At 36.1% G+C, this 23,494-nt stretch overlaps 1 protein-coding gene across 4 annotated transcripts in view; it reads right to left on the bottom strand.

The window, feature by feature from the left end:
• Positions 1-23,494, bottom strand: part of AK9 (adenylate kinase 9) — a 190,039-nt gene that overhangs the window by 162,175 nt on the left and 4,370 nt on the right. For all 4 annotated transcript variants that reach the window (XM_032275055.1, XM_032275052.1, XM_032275054.1 and 1 more), the window contains exons 2-8: positions 15,943-16,070; positions 14,640-14,703; positions 12,893-12,945; positions 12,696-12,792; positions 6,942-7,054; positions 4,527-4,712; positions 422-550 (exon numbers count right to left, since the gene is read on the bottom strand). In XM_032275055.1, the coding sequence (XP_032130946.1) occupies positions 422-550; positions 4,527-4,712; positions 6,942-7,054; positions 12,696-12,792; positions 12,893-12,945; positions 14,640-14,703; positions 15,943-16,059 (759 nt within the window). In that variant the 5' untranslated portion in view covers positions 16,060-16,070. The remainder of the gene's footprint in view (positions 1-421; positions 551-4,526; positions 4,713-6,941; positions 7,055-12,695; positions 12,793-12,892; positions 12,946-14,639; positions 14,704-15,942; positions 16,071-23,494) is intronic.

Here is a 23,494-nt window from a genome sequence, read left to right as displayed (position 1 = left end):
ACCAATCAGCTTAACAATTCTTTAGACAGCAATCTAACTGAATAGGCAATTCTTTTTACACAAAAGGTACACCTTAAGTGCACATTTGTTTTGATAAAGCTATAAATTACAGATTGAAAATACTTCTACAACAGAGTCTTTTAACATGATTTTCCAACCTCCATCCATAAAGGAATTACCCCATTGGCTTTTGAAAAATGCAGTTCTTTTGTCACTTTGCAGTAACAGAGTTGCAAGAGTTAAATAGTATTGTTCTGGGAAACAGTCTTTGAGATGGAAGCCTTTTTCTAACAGCTTTCTACAAAGCTCAAGAGGAGAATCAGACAGATAATACATGGGGATGAAGACATGTGAAAGCTATTTAGTCAGTGATGAAACAAATATAAATATTCCAATTTTTAGCAATATATTTTGTTCTTACTTCTAAAGTTTGGAGAATTGTTTCCTTATAAAGCTTAACAATGTTTTTGACGTTTTCCAAATAATCTTCAGGCCTCTGAACCAGATGATGAAGAATTTCAGCCACCATCTGCATTTCAGCAATAAATGCCTAAATGGAAAAAAAGAGTTTTCAAATATCTTTAGATGAATAATTAATTATTCAATTACAAGCCACATTCCCCACTCTTTACACCTAGATATCATTTTTGAGTAAGAAGTGGGGCTGGGGGCATACAGGAAGGTTCAAGATTAAGATAAAAGATTTTTATTTAAGAGAATGAAAGTCTCCTAAGGGGTCTTCATCAGATGGAATAAAGTTTTAAATTGACCTGGATATTTACTCATTTCCATTTGTTCCCCAATAAGTAGGGAAGAATAGGAAAGAGCATCAGATTTTTAGAGGCAAAATAGAGAAATTATATTTCTTGTGAACACCTGAGCTTTTAATTCATTCATTCCACATTTATTGGGTGCCTTCTATGCATCAGGCACTGTTCTAAGGATTTGGGATAGAAGAGTGAACAAAACCAACTAACATCCTGGGCTCATAGCACTCACACACAATGTAGTTGAGGAAGAGAGCATAAACAAGTACACAAATACATTTATAACATATTAGGGGGTGGTAAGTACTAGGAAGAAAAATAAAGCAGGGTAGCATGGATGGAGAGTGGTGGGAGAAGACGATATTTTACATCAGGTGGCCATGAAAGGTTTATCTAAAGAAGTGGAAGTTGAGTTGAAATCCGAAGGAAATGAGGGAGAGAGAGCTGCCACACAGGTTTCTAGAGAAAGAACATCTTAAGGCAGAGGGAACAGTGTGTGTAAAAGTTCTCATCACAGGTCTGGCACAGAATAAGTATTCCATATCATATTTATGATGCAAATTATTCATTCTTTCCTGTTTTTTATCAATGTACACACATGCATATTTTACTTGAGCCATATTCTCCATATAAGCCATTTTATCAACTGTTTTAAGTATTATTTTAATGGTCAAATAATATATTAATTTCCTTGAATGTACAATTATCGAATTACTCTATACTTGGACAATAATGTTTCAGGCTTTTCACGATTACAAATAATGTTGCAATAAGTAGCTTCGTAGATAAATCTTTATATGGCTAACATTTTCCCTTACAATAGTTCCTACTAGTAGAATTACCAGACCAAAGGTTATACATTCCAAAATGGCTTAATATACGTGTCTTTTCCAAAAGATGCTACCATTTTCTCTCTCTAGTAGAGGGATTTGCTAGTATGCTGGCATTCATTCATTCCGCCATTACACAGCTTCGTATTAAGTACCCACTGTCGCACTGGAGACTGTCCCTGCTACATAGAGTTTTCATTCAGTGGGGCAGACAGATAAGAAGCAAGTAAAAAAGTAACAATTTCAGAAAGTGATAAGTGCTATGAGGAAAATAAAACAGAGCAATGGAGGGGAGAACCCTGCAAGAGCCAAGGCAAGGGTCTGAAGCTTCAGCATGTTCTCATATAAATATAGATTTAGAAACAAATTAGAAATATATTTACATAGTTATTCCTATATATACTCATATATAATCACACAGCTATTCATATGTAATCATAAATATATTCATCTATATAATCATATGATCTTTAATCTTACTAATAAGTCTTGGGTCAAGAAATATGGGACTGAAGTGGTATTGGAAAAGAGGTGACCCTAAGGCAAGATACTCTAAGTCCTCTGTCATGCCCACATAAGGCCTGCTGGAGGATGCCTTGGCTGTGTGACAGTGTTAGCACTGTGAAAGTGCCTGCTGGTTAGCCAGCTAGGGAAGGAGACGTCCAAGATGGCCGAGATGTTTCCTCCCCAGAGGAGTTAGGAGAAAACTCTGCTTCTCCAAGCTCTTGTGGTAGGCCTGATGGCTATCAGGGAAGCCCACAGACATCCTGAGACTTAATTGTCTCTGTGTGGTGCTGTGCTTCAGTGGTCACATTCCATGGCTACTTTCAAGTCCTACTTCTGCACCTGGTTCCTCTTTTCCTTAGAAAGTAAGAATTAGTAATAGTAACATAAATCTTAGTGACCTTCCTATTTCTTGACAAGTATGAAAAAAGTGCTGACGCCTTAGGTTTTCTCCTTGCCTCGGCTTCTTCAAAGTCTTGGGCCCCTTATCTCCAAGACACATGATTTACCTGACCCTATCACTAACCAACATTACCTCATCCTACCTGCCCTTCCTCCTGTGTTACACTCAATAAAAGTCAGAGTGTCCAGGCTCTTGGGGCCACTGTTGGTCTCTGTGCTTCGAGTAGCAGTGGACCCCCGGGCCCAAACTCTTCTCTATCTCTGTGTATTGTGTCTTTATTTCTAATTTCTCATCTCCACACCAGCAGGGAGGGACTCACTGGACCCTATAGGGGTAGACCCTATAAGCAAGGGGTTAGACTTATGCTATTTAACATGGAAGTTATTAGCCACATCTACCCACTGAGCACTTGAAATTTGGCAAGTGTAATTGGAATGTACTATAAAAGTAAGATACATACCAGATTTCAAAAACTAAGATGAAAATAGAACATGTTATTCTTAGAATATTTATGTTGATTATAAGTTGAACTTTTCATGTTCTCTGTTCATTAGAGTTTGAAATCAGGGTTGTGTTAGCTTCACAAATTGAATGATGCCTGGGTTACTTTGCTCCCTGGGTTACTTTGCTCCCTGGGTTACTTAGTCTTTTTTTGCTCTGTTACAGCTTAAATGTTTGTCTCTTCCAAAGCTCATGTTGAAATTCAGTCCCAAATGTGGCAGTATTGAGAGGCAGGGTCTTTAAGACTCATCTTTAAGAGGTGATTGAGTCATGAGGGCCCATGAAGAATTAATCCATTCATGGATTAACAGATTCATAGGAGTGGGACTGGTGGCTTTATATGAAGAAGAGAGACCTGAGCTAGCACATTCAGCCCCCTCACCATGTGATACCCTGCACCACCTCAGGACTCTGTGGAGTGTCTACCTGCAAGAAGGCCCTCACCAGATGTGGCTCCTCAACCTTAGGCTTCTCAGCCTCCATAACTATAAGAAATAAATTCCTTTTCTAAAGGGAATGCTCATATAGTGTTGGTGGGGTTGTAAATTAGTTCATTCCCTGTTGAAAGCAGTTTGATGATTTCCCAAATAATTAAAAACTGAATTATTCAACTCGACAATCCCATTACAGGCCATATACCCAAAGGAAAATATATTGTTTTACTGAAAAGACACCTACACTCACATGTTTATCACACAGTATTCAAAGCAGCAAAGACATGGAATCAATCTAGGTGCCCATCTATAGTAGATTGGATAAAGAAAATGTGGTACATATACATAATGGAATACTACACGGCCATAAAAAAGAATAAAATCATGTCCTTTGCAGTAACATGGATGCAGTTGTAGGCCATTATCAGAAACAGAAAACCAAACACTGCATGTTCTCACACGTAAGTGGAAGTTAAACACAGGGTACACATAGACATGAAGATGGGAACAATAGAGACTGGGCACTCCAAAAAGGGAAAGGGAGGGAGAAAGGGAAGGGTTGAAAAAATACCTATTATGTACTGTGTTCCCTATTTCGATGAGGGGTTCAATGGCGTCCAGACCTCAGCATTATATAATATATCCATACAAAAAATCTGAACATGTACCACCTGAAGCTTAAATTTTTTAAAGAAGTCATTCTTTATAAATTACCCAGTTTCAGTTATTCTGTTGTAGGCAACAGAAAATGGACTAAGAAATGCTCTAACTTCTTATTCTACCTTGCCTAGTGCTTGACACATAGTAGGTGACTCCACCATTATGAGATGAAGCACACTAGGTGTCAGAATGTCAGAAATGTAGAGACACATCTATGCTGAAGGAGGGCTAAACTTGACCTCAAGATTATGATCTCGTAATTTTTGAAAACATGAAAGATTTTTGCTTATTTCCTCCAAACTCAATGTGTAAAGAAAATGTAATGTTCTATAGCATCTGCTATTTCCTAGTATGTATATCAGCATTTAATTTAATTATAGCAATTTTTAAAAGTGTAGTGTATGACAGTTACCTATTGAGATATTACCTCTTCTTCTTCTTGCTCTTCCTCCTCTTCTTCCTCTTCTCCTTTCTTGTCTTTTTGGGCTTCTTTCTTCTTTTTCCTTTGATTCTCAATGACTTCAGGATCCCACTGGTCTCTACTGTATATGTATCCCGTACTATTGTGCTGTCTTTGCCCAGAAATTCTCTGGCATAAATCATAGTCAGGACACTAAGAAACAACATTATTAAATTACTTAAAACATTTTGAATATGCTTTTAATTCCATGTGTATTTATTGAATATATTGTGCAGTACATGAACCAAAAAATTCCTTTAAAACCTGAGCAAATGCAATATTGTGACTGGCATTTTGCATCAGGTTGCATTACATGCCAAGAGAGGCTCAGACACTACCTTTATGCTATGTTTTTATTTGTTCAAAATTAATGTAGGTGAAAAAGTATTACAAGTCTTAAAATGAGGAAAGAGGATTAGAAAAGTAAAAAGAGTAGATAAATGGAATAGAAAATCAATTAACTCTGCAAAGGTACACAGAATTCTATGATTAGTTTGAAAAGTTTAAGAATGGTGTAAAATAGGGGGAATAGCCACATATAAAAATATTGTTTATTTGTAATATTTACTGTCACTTACAGCTTTATGGGTGAGGTATTTTATAAAATGCCAGTCATGAATAGGACCCAAAAGATCATCTATTCTAGCATAACATTTAAATTTTGTAAATGGGAAACTGAACCCAGATAGTAAAAATGCCAAAACAAAAGTCTACAAGTTTCTTGTTCCACATTGCTTTCATATGTGCGATTTTACTGAATTCTCAACTAACTGTAAAATAAGCAATCCAAATTATGATTACAGCCATCCCGTAGGTCAGAGAAGCAGCTCTGGCAGATTAAGAGACCAATCTCAGATCATAATGTCACGTGGAGGAACTGCAACTTGGAACCAGGCCTTCTAATTGTAGTCCATGCTCTATGGGTGCATTATTAATGATAATAATAGTTCTCTGATTGATACATTGTGCTCTAAATGTTTTTCAGGATAAAAAAAAATCTAGGTTGTTTTATGAGGCATTGATTCTGCCACATGAGCATGTAACTGCATCTGGGGGGCTTGTTAAATCAATTGCAGCTCCTCTTGTCATTTATTAAGTTTGGAGTGAGGCTTAGATACTTCAACAAGAATCCTCAGTGATTCTGATGCTGGAAGTTCATGTATCACACATTAAGAAACAAAGGAAGCCAGGAACGTTGGAACCTTCATTGCTCATTTTCTGATTTCTTCATGCCATCTCTAGGTGGAGATGGGATGGGTAGTTATTGAGAAAAGACTTTTATTAGGCTTCATAATTTTTCACAAAAAGAATTTCAACCTATTCAGGTAATTTTAAAAACATGTGTTTAACCCAGAATACCCACATTCTAGGATCCTGACAAGGACGATCTCCTTCCGCTGTCTCCTGTCCTCACTTGCAGGAAATGACTAATGAGAGTCTTAGTCTGAAGGATATGCCCCACAGCAGGGGTGCTCAGTGTCACCTGGAGGGCTTTGTAACACCAATAGCTAGGTTCCGCCTCACAGATTCTGTTCTTAGTTCTGCGGTAGGGCCTGAGAATTTGCATTTCTACCACGCTTCTGGGTGCTGCTGGCTCTGGAACCACTCTCTGATAACTACTGCTCTAGCAGATTGCTAGCCCTTAAGCCAGGATTTTGGTAGCACAGACTTCTTTAGAATATAATGAAAGCCATAGATTTTTGCATCAGAAAAATTCACATATACATAAAGTTTTATGTATAATTGCAAGAGGTTCATGGATGCTTAGGGATTCATCATGGATCTTGGGCTAAGAGCTTCTGTTCTCAAAATTCTTATTCCCCAATCCGGTAAGGCCAAACTATCCAAAAAGTGTGTGTGGCACTGAATTCTGTATCACATTAAGCCCTCTGATGATACTCTGGTTCCCTGTAGAAACTGCCATAGGACACTTCACCATCACACTTATAACATGAATGGGGTTAAGGACTTTATTCACTACATTATAATACAGTAAGGTGTGAGTAACATGATAGGGAGCAGAGAGCACCGAGAATGGTCTTGAGAGAGGGATTTAACCCTGTTACGGTAAGAAAGGTGTGAAAAAGAGAGAAAGAGAGGTGGTGGAGTGGGGTAGTTGTCAGGGAAAGTTCTAAAGAGATGATGTCTTAACTGACTTTGAAAGGATGGCTATGATGAAGCCTGGTGAAGAGGCAAGAAGGTATCTCATGTAGATGGAGCTGTAGGAGCAAGAGCACAGAACTATGAGAACGTATGACTCAGTTTCTGTGATTGATGCATAAGTTACTATCTCCATAACTATTTAAAAATGTTTAAAGCATTCCTTGAATTTAACTACTATAAAAAAGAATAGTTTGCTAGCAAAACAATTAATACCCTTACCTTTATATTGATCATAATATCAGGTTTCAAATTTAGGTTTTTAATTAATTCTATTTGCTGTAAGGTAGTCATGGCATCCTGTGAAAGTGATGGTATTTCAGTGATAATATAACCTGTAAAGTAAAATACAATTTTAAAAGTTTTATATTATTATCAACATATGAGGGCATGGGTTTATTATTATTACTTTATAAAATATCTATCATAAAGTCATCTGTCAAAAATTTTAAATAAACACTTAAGGTCATGAAGAGTAACTAAGAATAATGTTTTTCTGATAATAAAAAAATCACTGGGCTAGAAGGAGACATTTTTGAAAATTCCAAGTCAATTTATTTTAGACAGATGAGGTGCCTAGGGAAGGAAATTTCATGCTTGTAATTATTTTAGCTCATGTTAGGAAAATTTACTCATATGAATGGCAAAAGTGTATTATAGAGGTTGCATGCCATATTATTTTCTTTCTTATATTAATATTTCATAATATAGTAGAATATATGTATATAATGTTTGTGTAAGTTATGAGAGTAATAAAATTCCCATGGACATAACATAGTTTTCTGCTTTTTAAATAGCCAATATAATTTTGGTTTAGCACATTTATTGGCTTGTATCCTCATCCAGAAATCTCAGTCTTCTCACTGAAATTCACCCTGTTTACCATCATCACATAATTTCCTTAATATATTTCTTTAATTATGTTACTGTCTTGATCAAGAAACTTTTCTCTTATTAATAAAGTTTTAATTCCTTCAGTGGGAATTAAAAGCTTTCAGCTTATTTTTCTACAACATCTTTTCTTGGAAGAACAATTGCCAAATTATGTTTATTCAGCCCTAGATAGTTGGCAGAAATCTTATGAAAAGCAAAAGGAATGACCCTGTCACTTCAAGGACAAAACTGATAGTATTTTTTTGCCAGTTATAATATTCAAGTGAAAATCTGAATTTTGAAAAACTTATAGTCAACACCATAAGCTTAATAATGAGCTTTTCTTGTTGAGATTGGTGGTGACATTAGCAAATGTGATTTTTTGATATTATATAGTAAAATGTGTCAACATTTGGAAGATCTGTATAACTCAGTGAGCCAATATTCTCCAAATGACCAACAGATGGTGTCACAAAAATTAGGCATGAGTTATAGGCTCTTTCCAAGTGCAAGAAAGACCAGTGGATTTTAATGTAACCAAGTTTTGAAAAGTTCAGTGATGCAGTTTCAGATTCCAAAATGCAATCAACCTTCAGGAAACTTCCACTTGTTGAGTTTTGATGTAGAATCAAGAACATCCATAATTATTCCAAAGGCTATTAAAATACTCCTCCCTTTCCAAGTATATATCTGTGTGAAACTACATTTTTCTTCATGTAACAGATTGAGCAGAAGCAGGTGTGAGAATCCAGCTTTCTCTTAAGTAGGACATTGAAGAGATTGCGAAAATGTAAAACAATACCACTCCTCTAATTTTTTGTTTTGAAAAATATAATTATCTTTCATAAAATATGCAATTTATGTTAACAAGTCATGGTTTTATGATTTCTAAACAGATAAACTTTTTTTAAGTCTCAGTTTTAATTTTTAATATGGTAAATATAAATACATATAGCCCACATAAGCACAACTTCTTATGGAGCCTCAACAATTCTTATGAGTGTAAGGGAGTCTTGTGCCCGAAAAGTTTGAGAACCACTATCTTAATGCAATGCCTAGAATAGCATAATAAAAAACAGTTACCAAGCACCTGGAGCATGTTTATCACAATTTTTTTTTTTTTTTAAATTTTTGAGATAGAGTCCTACTCTCTCACTAGGCTGGAGTGCAGTGGCACGATATTAGTTCACTGCAACCTCCACCTCCTAGGTTCAAGTGATTCTCCTGCCTCAATTTCCTGAGTAGCTGGGACTACAGGTGCACACCACCATGGCCAGCTAATTTTTCTATTTTTAGTAGAGACGGGGTTTCACCATGTTGGCCAGGATGGTCTCGATTTCTTGACCTCATGGTCAGCCCTCCTCGGCCTCCCAAAGTGCTGGGATAACAGGTGCTGCACCTGGCCACAATCTTTTATTTTTTAAAAAGACCAGAAATTATCATGGTAATTCAAAACCTAATTGAATGCTTAGGCATGCACAATTTCTTTTAAGCATTTTTTTTTTTAAATCACTTTACTTTCTGCTAACATTGTGTTGGGCTCTATCCAGAGAAGCAATGCTATCTAATTTAACTTAAAAAAGGCAGAAAGAAAGACCTTGTCATCTTGGTTTTGGACATATGAACTATAATCATGATTTCCTTGTCTTGCTATTAACCTTAGTGTCCAACTTGGCTTACTTAAATGCTTCTGCTACCAGGCTACAAGTTGACAGTAACCATCAAAAAGAGAAGGCTTGCTGGGAATTTGGTTAAAGACTTTCAAACTGTATTTAGCAGAGTTATAGGTTCTAAAAAATTCCTGTGGGGATGCTACAGAATGAATGAGGGGTGGTTGGGCAGAAAGGGCTTTAGGTTCCATCTCCACTGCAGCCTTTAAAATGAGCTTGTTTGTGCATGCCTAGAATGTGGCCATGTAAGCAAGTGGTGAGAGTGTCGCCCCCAGACTAAAGAAACCATTTATATCACTTTTCCTTTGCCAGCCCCCAGGACAATACCTGCATACAGGAAGTATTGGGGACTGAGGAATGCAATCAGCCAAATCCAGAATGAGAGAAACTCTACAAGTGACCTGCTTCTTTTTATAAAATTTATTTATTTAAGTTCTGAGATACATGTGCAGAACGTGCAGGTTTGTTACCTAGGTATACACGTGCCATGGTGGTTTGCTGCGCCCATCAACCCATCATCTACATTGGGTATTTCTCCTACTGCTATCCCTCCCCCAGCCCCTATCCCCCAAAAGGCCCTGGTTTATGATGTTCCCCTCCCTGTGTCCATGTGTTCTCATTGTTCAACTACTTGTGAGTGAGAAAATGCAGTGTTTGGTTTCCTGTTCCCGTGTTAGTTTGCTGAGAATGATGGTTTCCAGCTTCATCTACGTCCTTGCAAAGGACATTAACTCACCCTTTTTTATGGCTGCATAGTATTCCATGGTGTATATATGCCACATTTTCTTTATCCAGTCTATCATTGATGGGCGTTTGGGTTGGTTCTAAGTCTTTGCTATTGTGAACAGTGCTGCATTAAACATACGTGTACATGTGTCTTCATAGTAGAATGATTTATAATCCTTTGGGTATATACCCAGTAATGGGATTGCTGACTCAAATGTTATTTCTGGTTCTAGATACTTGAGGAATTGCCACACTGTCTTCCACAATGGTTGAACTAAATTACACTCCCGCCAACAGTGTAAAAGCATTCCTATTTTTCCACATCCTCTCCAGCATCTGTTGTTTCCTGGCTTTTTAATAATCTCCACTCTAACGGGTGTGAGATGGGATCTCAATGTGGTTTTGATTTGCATTTCTCTAATGACCAGTGATGATGAGATTTTTTCACGTTTGTTGGCTGCATAAATGTCTTCTTTTGAGAAGCGTCTGTTCATATCCTTTGCCCACCTTTTGATGGGGTTGTTTGTTTTTTCTCGTAAATTTGTTTAAGTTCTTTGTAGATTCTGGATATTAGTCCTTTGTCAGATGGATAGATTGCAAAAATTTTCTCCCATTCTATAGATTGTCTGTTCACTCCAATGATAGTTTCTTTTGTGGTGTAGAAGCTCTTTAGTTTAATTAGGCCCCATTTGTCAATTTTTGCTTTTGTTGCCATTGCTTTTGGTGTTTTAGTCATGAAGTCTTTGTCCATGCCTTTGTCCTGAATGGTATTACCCAGGTTTTCTTCTAGGGTTTTTATGGTTTTAGGTCATTTCTTCAACAGAGAAGACACAAGAAGATAGAAAGAAGTAGGGGAAACTTAAAGAGACTTGAGACATACCAGTCACTTGCAATATCTGAAACCTGATTAGATCCTGCTTAAAAAAAAAAATCAACTAAAAAGCATCAATGAGGTATTTAGTGAAATGACCGCAGACTAGTTAGTAGATGATATCAAGGAATTACAATTAATTTTTAGGTGGGATAATGATAATGTGTTAATAGTTTAAGAGTCCTCATCTCTTAGAGATACAAATGGAACATTTTACAGATGAACTGATATGAATTAGCTTAAAAATAGCATAGGCTGAGAGAAGGCAGTAAGTAGAGGTGTAGATAAAATGAGATTAGACTAGAGCTGGTTTTGGACATATGCCAAACCTGGGTGGTGGAGTCATGTGGAAGAATATCTATACTTCTCTATTTTTGTTTGAACTATTTTCTAATAAGAATTTTAAAACACCTAATAAGAATTCTAAAACATTATGAACACCATGAGAGGTACAACTGAATTTCTTTTTCTTTGTGTTTTTTCTTTCTCCTTTTGCTAATACTTATAATTTATGCCATCTTTTTTCTAGCCATGTAAATCAATCTAAATTTATAAAGAGGTAAGGGAGGTTAACAAATAGGTATTTACTTGCCTACCTATATACATATTTCTGTTTCAGATACTATGCTTTCTGAGGTTATTTATTGACCTAATCTGGAATTCTGTGATTCCTGTTTGCATTTTTAGTTAACCAGCCTTCCATATTCTAGATATTTTGCCCAAGGTCATCCTGTTTATCACTGCTGAACAAATAGGTAATAAGTGGATAGATAGGTAGGCAGTTTATAGGCAAATCTTACCAATCTACTTATAATTTATTTATAATCCATACATATGAATATATATGTTATATATATAAAATGGAGATATATATATATATATATATATATAAAATCTCCATATAGAGATCTGTCTACATATGTGGATAGATAAGGGACATTCTATGTATTCTCTCTCTATACATATGATCTATGTGAAGAGGTATTTTTCTATCTATAGGTGAAGATCAATAAATACAGTTTGACAAGGCTGCTTTTGCTGCTTCCATCATTGATTTGCTTTGGCAGTTATGGTTTTTACTTTCCTGTATTTTTATTCTTGCATTCTTAATAGTTTCAATGTCCTCTTCTAACTTGCTGAGAATATGAAGCAACTTTTTAAATTTTTATTTTTTCATTCAATAAATCCTATTTCAGGTGGATGATTTTATCCCAAACTTGTCTTTATTCTTCTCTGCTTTTGCAGAGGTCTTAGAGTTTGCTCTTTTCTTTTTAACCATTTTGAGCTTCAGTGGTCTTTGTCTTGATAAATTAGATCCAAAGCCCTTGCTCAGCATCCATTTGAGTGCTGGGAGAGGTTTCAGGTCCAGAGTCAGAGGGCAGAGTGGATGAACAGGTTGAAGCCTGACGCTATCTGGAGCTCAAGAGCAAGCTGGTGCCATTTCACTTTCCATTCCTGCCTTGTAAGTGTGGATTAATGCAGAGAACCCTAGCCATTGTCAGAACTTAGCGATATAACCCAGGGTGTATGGGAAAACATTCAGCAGAGTTAGCAGTGCTGCAAGATGGACCACAGCAGATTTCTGATGCTTTTATTGGCTAACACAATGTTAAAGAAGATTGGGTCATATAAACTTATTTTTTAAACAAATGTACAATCTGGGATATAAAATCAAACAAGCAAATAAAACCATCTGAACTGCTCAACTGAATATAGACACTGAGATTCCTATGCTAAGGCAAAAGAAAAGGCAACTCCAGAAACTATTTGTGCCTCAGGTAAAGCACAAGTTTTAAGGCTGCTTTGTGGGCTGTAAACGTGTTAAAATAAACATACCAAAGTGACAGACTTCTGGGGAGTTGAGCTTCTCCAACATTAGCTTTATGACAAGTTCATCTGGAATGCTTTGACCGCTGATCAACATTGACTGCAACTAAGGACAAGCATAGATATTGTACATTACTATATAATATATCTATGAAACAGAGCTTTTTTTTGTAATCATAGTTACTTTGATATTTAGATTTGTTTACCATAACTCCTAATTCGGTTTCAGCAGCAATGTGTTCTTCCAAAATTGGCAAAGCTAAAACATGAATTCAAAATATTAATACAGACTGATATTAGGATCGCCAAAATAAGAAACACTTTCTAGTGTCTTGTAACTGATAACAAAGATTAACATTTGTGCATCACTTTATAGTTTACAATGCAAAAGCCTAAAAAAAGCAGAAGCAGCAGAATGTATTCCATAGAGAACTTGTCTCTGCCACTTACTAGCTTAAAAATCTTGAAGAAGCGGATATGGTGACTCATGCCTGCAATCCTGGCACTTTAGGAGGCTAAGGTAGGAGGACTGCTTGAGCCTAGGAGTTTGAGACCAGCCTGGGCAACATCGGGTGACCATATTTTTACAAAAAGTAAAAAATTAGCAGGGCGTGATGGTGCATGCCTGTAGTCCCCACTACTCAGGAAGCTGAGGTGGGGGCAACCACTTGAACCTGCAAGGGCAAGGCTGCAGAGAGCCGTGATCATGTCACTGCACTCCAGCCTGCGTGACAGAGTAAGACCCTGTCTCAAAATAAAAATTAAAAATTAAATAAAATATAAAGAATATTGAGGAAGATAACTTTGTAAACACCTCTGCATCTTGGATGCACATGTACTGTGTAGTGTACAATAGAATGTAAAGATGAAATCAGGTGGTGTATATGACAGTGATTTCTAAATCATTAAGTATAGTTACAAAAGTATGCGCTGGTATTAATTAATCCAGATATTCATAACCACCCTACATTCAAAGCCCACTAGTTTTGCAGATGGTGTAAAAACAAATGAATCAAGAAATGTTAAAATGAGTAAATACTAACTAGAAAGAGAGGTCTTGAGGCTGAAATTCCAATGATTTGTTTCCTTTATAAGAGGAAATGTATCATTCCCTCATGAAGCATATCCTGGGATAGGAATGAAAGGGGCATGACCCAGGGGAAGACCCAGGAGAGTTGTTATGTCATTAGCTGTTAATAATCTATGAGATGCTTGGTATTCTTTAAGATTTCCTAGAAGTAAACTTTTTGATCAAAGAAATGGGACAATTTTAGAGTTGCGTGTGTGTTATGTATTATAAATTGTTCTCCAAAAAAATTGTACCAGATTACAATTTTACTAATGGCATGTGGAATGCCCATTTCATAACATCCTTACCAACAGTGATTGTCGTAATTGTAAAGATTCACTGCCAATTTGGTAGGCAAGTATAGATCAGTGTTATTTTAATTAACATTTATTAGAATGATGTTAAACTCTTTTTGTCTTATATTGTTTATTTTTATTTCTACTTTTATGTATTTCCTATTCATTCTTTTACTTATTTTTCTATTAGGGCACAAATAGTTTTATTAATTAAAAAATTTATACATAAAGACATCAACCCATTGTCTCATATATTGCACCTGTAATCCCAGCACTTTGGGAGGCCAAGGTGGGAAGATTGTTTGAGCCCAGGAGTTTGAAACCAGCCTGGGCAACGAAGCGAGACCCTGTCTCTACAAAAACAAAGAAAATAAATAAATAATTAAATTAAATATAAATTAAAAACCCAAACAGATAATATTCACTAGGTTGATAGATGGATAAACATGTGATAAAGCAAATATAGCAACATGTTAATCACAGACTACAGATGGTGGGTATATGGGTGTTCACTGTATAATTATCTCCATTTTATGCACATTTGAAAGTATTCATAATAAAATACTGGAAAAAAAAGATAAAATTTACCTTCAACACGAATACATTTCCATGCCTGTGCTATGTGATGGGCTAATGTTGTTTTCCCAACACCCTTAAAAAGAAAAATGTTATTTAAAGCCCAATAGAACAATCACTTGCCAGTGAAACAGATATACCAATTTTTAAAGATTTTATTGCTAGTTACTGTTACATCAATGTTATAAAGTAATTTTCCCATAAAAATGAAAAGTAGACCCTAGATACGTATAATTTAGTTTCTCTACTAATTCCTGCATATGCCACATCTCCTAAAGTAACATAAATAAACTTTTTAAAATTAAGTAGATAGTCCTAAAATCAGGAAGCTATACCATTACGGTATTGCACTCTTTTAACTGTCAAATTTTATAATTTTGATTATAAATCATTGTGATTATATTGGAGAGTCATCATTTTATTTCCTTTCTAAAGTTTATAATCATGACTGTTTTGACAGGCTTCCATTTAGTAATTTTGATGAGCAAAAAGATCCTTTTTAACTGACATCTTTGGAAAGTATCATACTTTAAAGATAAAAGGTCATTTTGCTGAAGTAACATTTACAGCTGGTTGCTTTCACTGCTGACTTTTTAAACCCTATTATGTTTTTACAAACATAGTAAAAGTTGCTGGAACTATTTATTGGTACATGTCCAAGGGTCCACATAAAATAAGTCAAGGATGGGATCCAGTTCTTAATCTCTGCTGTTCTGGAGAGGCTCTTTAATTAACCAGCTTAGTGGCTGTCAGTAGCTCTTATCTAGAGATCCTCACTAGAACTGTCTAGAAAAGCAAACTTTATTACAACAGCCATTTTGATTTCTTCCCCTTTGTGGAAAGACAATACATAGGTCCTCTAACAAGCTGTAGGTAAAGCCTAAGGCACAGTGCCTCTCAGGATCTCATATTAACAGAACTTCCTGGCCCTTCTTGATGGTGTCCTATCTTCACATGTCCAGAGCCTCACAACAAATTGCAAAGGAAGTTTTATATGCAAATCAAGTCTGAAATAACCTCAGATCACACATTACTAACAGTTGTCATGTACAGTGTACAGTGTTTTGGTGAGTTAATTTCCTCATAATATAAAAGCAAATTTAAATACAACCTGGGTTCCTACTCAATTATAACATATAAGAAGAAAGTTACAAATTTATAACCAATATTATGTTAGATTTTAAGTCACTTAATGAAAGCTTGTCAGGCACTCAAAAACTTAGCACAATATGTGGTTTTTATTCTTATATGGTAACTTAAAAAATTGTGATTTTAAAAATAAAAGAATTATACCAAATAATAAGAAATAACTTACTGGTTTCCCAAATACAACAAAGCAAACAGGTTTGGAAAACAAAAAATTCTTTTCAGTTTCATCTTCATCAAATATATCTGCAAAAGGATGCTCTTCTGTCTTCTCTTGAGAAGTCATGATACAAAATACTACAATAAAAAAGGGTAAGATTGTTAACTTGCCTAATTTGGTTGGAGTAGATGGCTAGGAACAATTAAAATAACCTGTGAATTTTCTTATCCCAGAAGTCATTTCTTATCCCAAAAGTCATTTCATTAAACACATGAATTTTGTCAGTAATTGCAAATAAGTTTAACTCATCTATAAAAACAATAGTAAGCTCTTAGTTTGAGACAAAAACAAAATGCAACTATATGTTGTATGAAAGAGAGCTCAAAGTGTTTCTGAAAGTCTAACTTAAGGAAAAAGTAAATATATATGTATAAATACATACATTTGTGTGTATTATATTAAAAACCAAATTAAAGTAAAATATGTTATATATGCACATGCAACATAGGTGCACGCATAAATTTTACCAGAAATAGAAAAGGTAACGTTGGCTAATTTATTAGATTCATATTTTCATATTTTAGGAAGCTTCAGTTAATTTCATGAAGAAAACTTTTCCAAAAGTAACGTAGTTTTACATTTTTTCTTTTGTAATATTTTATAAATGACTGTAAGAACATATATTTATTTTAAAGTTGTTTTCAGAAACCTTTTGCTATTTTGAGCTCTTAAGTGGATTTATAGGCACAGAAGCTTGAGTCCTCAATATTTTAACATGAACAGGTTTCAACTCAGTCCAACTCTTTTGGAGTCAATCAGAAATAAATAAGGTCATAAGTTTTTTATTTGTTTTTGCACAAAGACTATGTTTTGTTTTCAAGCACTTATAAACTATTTACATATTTATACTCATAAAATATATATACCCACTGAATATTTCTATTATGTAAACAGTAAAATAGAATGAGAAGTATCTCTTGATCACAATAAAATATGTTAAAAATAATGATAAAAGTAGTTTTAAAAACCCCTAATTGTTGAAAATTAAAAAGAAAAAAGAAAACAATATTCTTCTAAGTATTACTGGATCAAAGAAAATTCTAAAGTGGAAATGATAAAATATTAACAAAATAATAGTATTATTAGAACTATTAAATATTTAGTTAAATGACAGAGCAAAAAGAAACAAGATAATGTCCTTTGCATACACGCACATGTATGTTCATCACACTACTCACAACAGCAAAGACATGGAATCAACCAAAATGTCCATCAGTGGTAGACTAGATAAAGAAAATGTGGTACATACATGCCATGGAATACTATGCAGCCATGAAAAATAAGATCATGTCCTTTGCAGCAATATGGATGAAGCTGGAAGCCATTATCCTAAGCAAACTAATGCAGGAACAGAAAACCAAATATTACACGTTCTCACTTACAAGTGGGAGCTAAATATCGAGTACACAAGGACATAAAGAAGAGAGGAAGTCAAATTGTCTCTGCCAATGACATAAACTATATCGAGACATGAAAAATCCTTCGCCAGACATGGTGGCTGATGCCTGTAATTCCAGCACTTTAGGAGGCCAAGGAGGGCAGATTATGAGGTCAGGAACAAACCCAACCCTTTTTTGTCTCAACCCAAAAACTTCTTAAGCTGATAAACAACTTCAGCAAAGTCTCAGGATACAAAATCAATGTGCAAAAATAATAAGGATGCCTATACACCAACAATAGGCAAGCAGAGAGCCAAATCATGAAAGAAGTCTCATTCACAATTGCTACAAAGAGAATAAAATACCTTGGAATACAGCTAACAAGGGAAGTGAAGGCCCTCTTCAAGGAGAACTACAAACTACTGCCCAAATAAATAAGAGAGGACACAAACAAATGGGAAAACATTCCATGCTTATGGATAGAAAGAATCAATATTATGAAAATGATTATACTGCCCAAATAATTTATAGATTCAATTCTATTTCCATTAAACTACCACTGACATTCTTCACAAAATCAGAAAAAAAACTACTTTAAAATTCATAAGGAACCAAAAAAGAGCCTGAATAGCCAAGACAATATGCATCACACTTCTCAACTTCAAACTATACTACAAGGGTACAGTAACCAAAACAGCATGGTACTGGTACAAAAACAGACACATAGACCAATGGAACAGAATAGAGATCTCAGCAATAAAACTGCATATCTAAAACCATCTCATCTTCGACAAATCTGACAAAAACAAGCAACGGGGAAAGGATTCCCTATTTAATAAATAGCACTGGGAAAAACTGGCTAGCCATATGCAGAAAATTGAAACTGGATTGTTTCCTTATACCTTATACAAAAAATTAACTCATGATGCATTAAAGAGTTAAATGTAAAACCCAAAAGTATAAAAACCTTAGAAGAAAATCCAGGCAATACTATTCAGAACATAGGTATGGACAAAGATTTCATGATGAAAATGTCAAAAGCAATTTCAACAAAAGCAAAAATTGACAAATTGGATCTAATTAAACTAAAGTGCTTCTGCACAGCAAAAGAAACTATTATCAGAGTGAACAGACAACCTACAAAATGGGAGAAAACTTTTGCAACCTATCCACCTGACAAAAGCCCAATACCTACAATCTACAAGAAACTTAAATTTACAAGAAAAAATCCCAACAACCCCATTAAAAAGTGGGCAAAGGACATGTACAGTTCTCAAAAGAAGACATTTATGCAGCCAACAAACATATGAAAAAAAGCTCAACATCCATGATCATGAGGGAGAAATGCAAATAAAAACCACAATGTGATACCATTTCATACCAGTCAGAATGGCAATGTTAAAAAGTCAGGAAACAACAGATGCTGACTAGGCTGTAGAGCAATAGGAATGCTTTTACACTGTTGGTGGGAATGTAAATTAGTTCAACCATTGTTGAAGACAGTGTGGTAATTCCTCAAAGACCTAGAACCAGAAATACCATTTGACGTAGCAATCCCATTATTGAGTACATACCCAAATGAATATAAATCATTCTATTATAAAGATACATGCACACATATGTTCACTGCAGCACTATTCACAATACCAAAGACATGGAATCAACCCAAATGCCCATCAATGGTTGACTGGATAAAGAAAATGTGGTACATACACAACATGGAATACTATGCAACCACAAAAAAGAACGAGATCATGGCCTTTGCAAGGACATGGATGGAGCTAGAAGCCATTATCCTTAGCAAACTAACACAGGAACAGACAACCAAACACTGCATCTTCTCACTTATAGGTGAGAGCTGAACAATAAGAACACATGGACACAGGGAGGGGAACAACATACTTTGGGGCCTGGTGGAGGGGCGGGGAGGGAGAGCATCAGGATAAATAGCTAATGCATGCAGAGCTTAATACCTAGATGATGGGATGATAGATTCAGCAAATCACTATGGCACGTTTACCTATGTAACAAGCCTGCATGTCCTGTACATGTATCCTGAAACTTAAAATAAATTTTTTTTAAAAAAAGAAATCTACATGAAGAAACAAAATGGTAAATCTGTATAATACCAAAGATTAATATAACTTTAAAAGCGAACCTAGAAGAAAAGAGAGAGTGCTCCAAAAAGAGCAGCAATTAAACCAATAAGTGACCTTGGCAGCAATGCTGAGTTGAGAGAAACATATATTTTCAAGGTAGAATTGTATACTCAGAGAAACTGTATATCAAGAACAAGGGCAAAAATGAAGTATTTTCAGTTAGGCAAAAACAGACTGCTAATTGCCAGCACATGTTCACTAAAGATTCTAAGGGATCCTCTTTAGGGAGAGAAAAAGTAATCCCTGTCAATAGGCCTAACACACACACACACACACACACACACACACACACACACACACACACAGAGTGAGCAAAGTTATTGAGAAATCTAAACAAACATTTATTATACAAAACAATAATGCTTGGTTTTTGAGGTTTAAAAAGAAAACTAAGAAGTAAAATAATGGGAAATGGTAGCATACATACTGGGAGGAGGGGGCCAAAGTTAAAGCATCCTAATGCCCTTGCATTTTTTAGAGGAGTGTAAACATATTGGTTAAAGACTTTACCAGGAGCAGCAAATAAAAAAATAAAATAAAATAAAATAAAAACAAGAAAAAAAGAAAAAATCTCACTGGAGCTGGAGCTGCAAATAAAAAAATAAGACTTTATCAAATGTACATTCTCCTATCTAGGTAATGACATTAAACAGATACAGATAGTATATTTTCAGACAAACAGAAAGAGAAAGATGGAATGAGTAAAGGGGAAAAAACAGTCAAAAAAGGAGAGACAAAAATAGAAAAATTTTAAATAGGACAAATGAAAGTAAAATAAGATGGCAGAAATAAATCAGTAATGCCAGTAACTCTAGTTAAAAAGCACATTTTGACAGACTAGACTGTAAAAGTCAAGATCTTTTCACAGGCATGTTCTCTTCCTTCCTGTGTTACATCATGGACAGGTCCTATAGCTATTTAGGTGAATAATACCTTTCTTCCTGTACTAGTACCTCCTCAGGCTGAGCTGATACTCTACCCCAGTTATTGCTCTAGAAGTTAAAACGGAAGATAAAGACAGATTTTGTGGAGGGCCAGTATTGTCTTGTGAGGCATCTGCCGCAGGGTCAGGGAATATAGACTGGATAAAAGTTTACTGACATGTGGGCTCTCTCCCACAACTCATGGTTTAACATCCTGGCAAGGACACTTGGAGCCAGTCTTAATTCACTAATCATAAGGTTCCTTGAAGCTTGGAAAAAAAATAGCTTACAGTAAATGAGCTGGAAGTGCCAGAGCTGTCTTGGCATGGTGTAGAGGAAGGTGTCAAAGGCTGGCAGAGGTGGCATGTTAGAATAAATTTATTATGGGATGACAAAAAACTTCTGAGATGACTCTGCTCTTTGGGATGGCCAGAAAATACTCCCTTCATTAAGGCAATAAAGAATGAACTAGTGAAGGGGGCGCTGGCATCATTAAGAAACTCAGGGATGATATGCTTTGTAGGCCAGGGATGAAGGTAGGGGAGAAGCTGCTATGATGCTGGGTTCCCATGTGTCAGTGGGGACGACAGGTTCTGGAAGAGCAGAAGACAGGTGCAATGTAAATATAATCATGATAATGGGAAGCAAGCCCAGAAGGGAACATGTAACACAGCGATCTCTGGTGATGGTGCTAAATCATGGCATTCTTAGTGGTGAAATTAATGAGCAGTCATTGAGAGTGTTGATTAACTTACATACCTAAAAAAGATAAAGAACAAGTGCACCAAGGGTTGATGTCAGTAGCCACAGTAAAAAAATCATAATTCATTGCTCAATTTTCAGTCCCAGAACCCATTTATTGAAAGGGAGATTAGAAGCCCTCAAGAGTGGGCCGTGACCTGGTTCTCATTGGACTCTGTCTTAACTGTCCTGGGAGCTGGGACAATGTACTTCTTTCTGGGCCATGGTTCCTCTTCTATAGAGTGAGGGATGGGGTGGGGCCAGGTCCCTTCAGTTTGTTCTACTGCTTTGGCATTCTATGCCTGGTCATGTTGGGGGAAGATCCAGGATGTACATTTCAGAGGAATGACCTGCTGAGAATGTCTTTGGTTAGGCATGTCTCAACAGTCTCGGACTAGTAACTTTCCTAGGTCACTATCTTGAGAGCCTTCCCCTTAAAGTCAGAAGAGGCTCAACTTGGCTCCAAATATTTCCTAATGACTTCACCAGAGCTGGCCTACCAGCTGAGCATAGGGAAAATCTAACAAACATTCCCATTCAGATGAATTTCTTGTCCAAACTTTCATATTCTGAAGCACTTAAAACCCGCCTCACGTGGCTAGGACTTAGCCTAGGCTGGTGGATTTCTGTTCCAACAAGTTGATATCACAGTGTGATGGACAGGCCTCAACAGAAAGCAACCAGCACTACCTAAATCTCTGCTTCCCTCTCCCCAACTTGGCCAACACCAATTGAGAATAACAAAACAAACAATTATTCCCAGAACAATGAATGAATGTCTTCTTTTCTCTGTCGATATTAGTCATTCACAGTGGCTTTTAAAACTGTCATGTTCCCAAATAACTCAGTGAGTTAGGATTACAGAGATTGAATCACTGTAACTGTTTGGAAAGCAGTAAAAAATTTTGACATGAATAATAACAATAATGAAAATGAATAATAGGTAAAAAAAGAAAGGAGTCTGCAACACTGCAAGTGTTTACAATAGTGATTTACAAATCCTTCTCTAAGAGACCCTACTAAGTGGAGAAGTATACACCGTAGAAACTGGAATATTCTTTTTCAAGAGCCGTTGGACACAGGGTCTAGCTGACACTTTCCAAATGCTATCATGGCCCCCTGTTAGAGTCAGGACAAATTGAGAGCCAGTAATAAATAAAGACTTGGCTGCAGTCTGTCTTACAGTGGATCCAGTGGGTCTGTGTGATCACCCCATGGTAATTTTTCTGGTCTTTGAGAGAATAACTGGGATAGCAAATGGCAAAACCTTCACAGTGATTCCCTGCCTATGCAGTGACAGTCACTGTGGTAGAAAAGGCCAAATGGAAGCTCATGACATTGCATATTGGTTCCTCCATTCCTGGGCAAGATACCAAGAGCAAATCATTTTGAATGAAGAGTGATACCAACAACAATTTAAAAGATGTATAGTCCTGCTTATTTCTTCAGTCTTTCTTTTGTAGAAGCCAGACCGAGCACAACAGATGAGGGTAAGCTTCTGTAAATTTAACAAGCTGGAAGTCTCAGTTGCAACTGCTATGCAGATGAGGTCTTTACTAGATCGACACAGACTTTTATGTACCTAATGATATGGCAGTGTGTGTATTCTTTTCAATTTCCATCAAGAAAGAGAATCAGAAGCTATTTGTATTCACTTAGAACCGTGACAGTGAACATCCAGTCTTACCCAAGGACTCTCCTGCTGTTTGTGACAATATAGTATAAAGGGGTCTTGAACCACAATATCAGACCTAGTAAGCAGGAAGTGGCCAGTGTCCTGGATCCCCTTATAAAGATACATAAGCAGCATAAAGTGAGAGATAAACCTACAAAGATTAAAGGTCTTAGTACTTTGGTAAAGTTTTAAAAGGCCAATGATCTGCAATATTCTGTCCAAGGTAAAGGATGGGTTACTGTACCTTGTACCTTCTACCTCTAAAAAAGAGGCACAGTATTTTGTAGGCCTCTTTAGTTTTCAAAGAGAGCATGAAGCACACTTAAGAATACTGTTTTGACGCATTTAATGGGTGACATGGAAAGCTGTCATTTTTGAGTGGGGCCCACAGTAAGAAAGAGCTCTGTAGTTTTAGGTTGCAGCACGAGAGGCTTTGTTTCCTGGGCCATATATCTGGCTAGATCCCACAAAGCTAAAGGTCCCACAATGTTGTGGTATGTAAGGATACCTTTTGGAGTGTTAGGAAAGCCAAAACAGGGGCCTCTCACTGTAAATCCTTGCATTCTGCAGCAGAGAATGATTCCTCACTCAAAAAGCAGCTCTTGGCATGCTCGTGGGCTCTGA

The sequence above is a fragment of the Sapajus apella genome, unplaced genomic scaffold (assembly GCF_009761245.1).
Source record: "Sapajus apella isolate SASKATOON/1434 unplaced genomic scaffold, GSC_monkey_1.0 scaffold6, whole genome shotgun sequence".
Lineage (NCBI taxonomy): Eukaryota > Metazoa > Chordata > Mammalia > Primates > Cebidae > Sapajus > Sapajus apella.
This window is presented reverse-complemented; position numbering and strand designations above follow the sequence as displayed.